The sequence below is a fragment of the Fomitopsis serialis genome (genome assembly GCF_022376445.1).
Source record: "Fomitopsis serialis strain Sig1Antser10 chromosome Unknown B0H18scaffold_399, whole genome shotgun sequence".
Lineage (NCBI taxonomy): Eukaryota > Fungi > Basidiomycota > Agaricomycetes > Polyporales > Fomitopsidaceae > Fomitopsis > Fomitopsis serialis.
The window spans coordinates 9,500-13,340 of record NW_025955359.1 but is presented as its reverse complement, the minus strand read 5'-3'; the positions used below and the strand labels follow the sequence as shown (position 1 = coordinate 13,340).

The 3,841-nt window shown below is 51.8% G+C and overlaps 1 protein-coding gene across 1 annotated transcript; it reads right to left on the bottom strand.

Moving 5' to 3' along the window:
• Window positions 1-867: 867 nt before the first annotated feature.
• On the bottom strand, window positions 868-3,482 carry B0H18DRAFT_1218748 (cytochrome P450 monooxygenase; the record flags this gene model as incomplete). Its single annotated transcript, XM_048036710.1, has 14 exons — window positions 868-1,313; window positions 1,378-1,497; window positions 1,560-1,646; window positions 1,704-1,997; window positions 2,054-2,063; window positions 2,113-2,332; window positions 2,383-2,528; window positions 2,596-2,701; window positions 2,763-2,828; window positions 2,881-2,892; window positions 2,949-2,968; window positions 3,019-3,036; window positions 3,090-3,204; window positions 3,258-3,482. 14 exons carry the CDS (start codon window positions 3,480-3,482, stop codon window positions 1,145-1,147), a joined length of 1,608 nt encoding a protein of 535 aa, XP_047884690.1. The 3' UTR covers window positions 868-1,144.
• Window positions 3,483-3,841: the final 359 nt, after the last annotated feature.

Here is a 3,841-nt window from a genome sequence, read left to right as displayed (position 1 = left end):
GGTGCCGTCGGTCAAAGCGCGAATGTGGTGCTCGCGTAGTTCCTCCACGGCTTCAGCGCTGTCGCCAGATAGTCCCAGGACGACAGCAACAGGCTCAGCGTGCACCGCTTTGGGCGGGAGCTGCGTGGTTGATTCCTCGAGAACATCGCGGTGCGCGGTCGGAGTGGTCTCGATGATCACTGTGGGTGCGGATCCACGGTCTGGCATCTGGGGAGGACGGCTTATCGAGAAATGGGAGCGGCAGCTTCAATATGCGCATCGAGTCTTAAGGCAAAAGTTGCTCGCGCCGCCGGACTCTGATTTTCTGTAGCCTACATCCGTCAGTGCGGCCGCGCAGACGGTGAAGCTGAGAAGGTCCTGAATGCAAAGACGGGAAGCACCCGCTCATGCGCTACCTGGGACAATATTGTTAGCATGTAATAGAGAGTCTGCGTGTTCCGCGGCCCCCATGCGAGCCACTAATTCATATCACGTACGTTGTTTGCACTGTCCGGCTCATACACCGGAAGCCCATTTCCTCGCTCTCATGCATTATGTTTACTACATACCGTCACCCGAATTTCAATCGCGAGAGACGTGCTTACCGACAATATAGCGCGAGCATCATTGAAGTGCATCCGAGCTATGGCCCCATAGAGTTTACAGGGGAATGAGACTGATGATTGCCACAAAGCACAACTTGAAGCATCTACGAGGCGTCGCTGAGACTCATGCCAGCGGAGCTTGCGGCATTCGAGACGTACGTATGCACATACATATATGATGATGGTACGCGGCAGTTGATATCCGGCAATGACGTGCTGAGAAGTGCGGGACCCAAGAACTTCGATATCGAATACGTTGACTAGGAGCAGGAAGCAATGATTAGCTAGACACCTTCGCCTCGAACCTAAGTAGTATAGTACATGTGCATGGTTTGAGTCTCCATACTAGGCTTCGCCCTCAACTTACAATAAAAGGGATTACAAACAAGCGAGGAGCACGAAGAGGCGAAGAGCGGAAGTTAGTTTCTACTTGAAGAGATCCTCCCGGGCACACTTTCAAAAGGCGGTGTTAATCCGAATAGCGTGCACTCGGAGTAGTAAAGTACGAGGCTGTAGCAAGAAGTCCCCAGCTCCGGGTCAGCCTGGCTCAGCTTGGACCACTACGTCTTCTGGTAAGGTCTCACAAGCATCGGTAGCTGGCTACCCTTGTCCATCGCGTTGCGAAGGATTGGCCGCTGGACGGCTGCGTTCTGCCTCACCACGTCTTCGTAGGGAACGGCCAGCTCGAATTCGAACGCCCGGATGAGCGTGAAGATCAGCGCTTTCATCCTAAACGTAAGTTATGCCGCAGATGATCAGACGCAGGCTCCTCTCGACGGAACAACAAACTCACTCAACGAGAGAGAACCGATAGCCTATGCAGGCTCGTGGGCCCCCGAGGAAGGTCATCGTGTTCCCCCACGTTCCGGGGACTTTCTGAGCCGCCTCAGGCACATTGTCCCAACGCTCTGGCCTAGTAGCGAAGTGACACCGTTAACCACGATGTTGCAAATAATCCCGAACAGCGACACGTACCTGAATTCTAGTGCATCCTCTCCCCATATGGCCTTCGAGCGATTCACGGCCAGTATGGGGATCTGTATCATGGTCCCCTTATCAATCCTAGTAGGCCGACGTTAGTACAGACGACGCCTATCTATAGGTGCAGAAGTCACGTACTTCACATGGTCGTGAATCTTCCCATGTACATCGATGTAAGGTTTACTGAGCGGTATGATATCATCCTTCGTCGCCTCCCTCAAGACGTAATTGAGAGGAGGATGGAGACGGAGTGTTTCGCGAACGACGGCTTCGAGGTACGGAAGCTTGTTGAGGTCATCCATAGACGGATTGTCGGTAGATAGAGCGAGACACTCTTCACGCAGCTTCGTCTGCATGTCGCACTCTATGCTGAGTGCGTAAAGGGCCCATGCCGTTGTGTTGCTCGTGGTCTCATGACCTGCAACCAGAAAACTGCTTCCCGTGTTACATCTGCTAGGCTACGGAATGTTGACCAATCAAGTACTCACGTAGGTATCTCTGGGATTCGATTAGCACATAACATCCCAGATATACGTCGTCGACTCACGCGCTATGATGGCCTCGTCAGATAGGCTTTGATTCTCCGGAACGCTCGCGTCCGTGTTGGCCTTGGTGAGGAGGGTGAGGAGGTCACGCTGATCAAGTCCGCCGCGCTTATTGACAACAGCGCTACTTAAAATGTTATCCTTCCGTTCACGAACGAGATGCATGCCGATTCTGCGCATGATTCTGCGTGCCTTGTTGACTTCCCTCGCTCCAGGTACCGGCTAAACGTGTTAGGTTGACGGAAAAAAAGGTGTCGAGCCAGTTCACTCACTAAATGCTGTACCAGGGGAAACAGCAGTCTGAAAAGCTTGAACAGAGAAGCGTCGTTAGCCCCGGATCCGAATATTGTGTTGAAGGCTTCGTTCAGTTCGGTTTCTTTGCCGTCGGGGCTCAAGGAGTTGAAATGATAGCCAAATCCTGGAATATGACGTTCACAACGTGCATAATCATCAAGGCGGTGAGGCTTCATTTGATGCAGACTCACCGGCAAGCCCTATGACATCCAAGGTCATCTTAGATAATCCGTCCAATACGTCGATTCGTGCGGTTTCTCCATGTTTGCCGATATGCAATTGCCAAAATTGTGTGAGCTGCATGCCAGTGCGTCATCTGAGCGAACGATAGATTGCGAAGAGTCGTCATCGTGTTTACCTCGATTGATTTCTGTACGAAAATTCCCGTCAGGTCTCTGATTTGGGCAGGGCCAAACGCAGGGTTCTGTGTTGTGGCCGTTAAAACACTGCATCGTACACAGACAATGCGATGTTACCATAACTCTTCGCTATGGCGGCTAATTAGTCATCTTCTTCTTCACCTGCCAGAAGCTGGTGCACTGACCTGTTGTCCATGCTGCTCGCCTGAAGCAGTAGGTGAGACAGATCACACTTGGTCAATTAAGGAGATATACCTTCAGCCAGTAGCAAACCTGTCGATGTCATGGCATGAGGAGGCAACAAATGCATGTTGGCAAGGACTTACCTTCTCCAACGAACGCTGAGACGTTCAGTCGATACACCTCTGGCTTAGAGTAAGCAGTGATGTTGTTTAGTATGTGATGGAGGGCTCTCAAGTCGATCGTGAAAAGTACATCCGACTGTACATCGAGGTCAATGACGAGTCGGCATTTGCAGAAATGATAGAGCATACATTTAACAGTCCCTTGAATTTGAATGTATCCCCAAATCGTTGCATCCAATCTGAAGACTCATGGACTTGTTGCAAGTTGCCCAGGAGCCAGCTACGAGATGTCGGGCCGGGTAAGTACCGCAGGCTGGAGACGTAAGGCCCCAGGAGAAGTTTGATAAGTTTCCACTGCACATAAGCAGCAATAGCTATCACAAAGGATAGCAAAAACACCGGCTTGGAATCCATCAGTGACGACGCACAGGATGCACAGGAGTGAAAGAGAGTACGCAGGAGGGGCAGGGAACCATTCGGGTACATATACCTGGACGCTTAATCCCGGGTGACGTGCCGAGAATCGTCCCACATAGCTCTCTTCGAGGACATGACGGTGCAGCTATCATTGTACACTCCGCTATGGCCGCCACATGTCGGGACAAGAACATGAGAAGACCGTCATGCCATACACATACTCACTAGTCGAATTCATGACGAAACAACGGGGCCACATTCATTGTCGAACGGTGGCGGTGGATCCGAGCCCAAACCGAGTGATAGGGTCTACGTCGCTCCCGAGCCCAAACCGAGTGGTAGGGTCTACGTCGCTT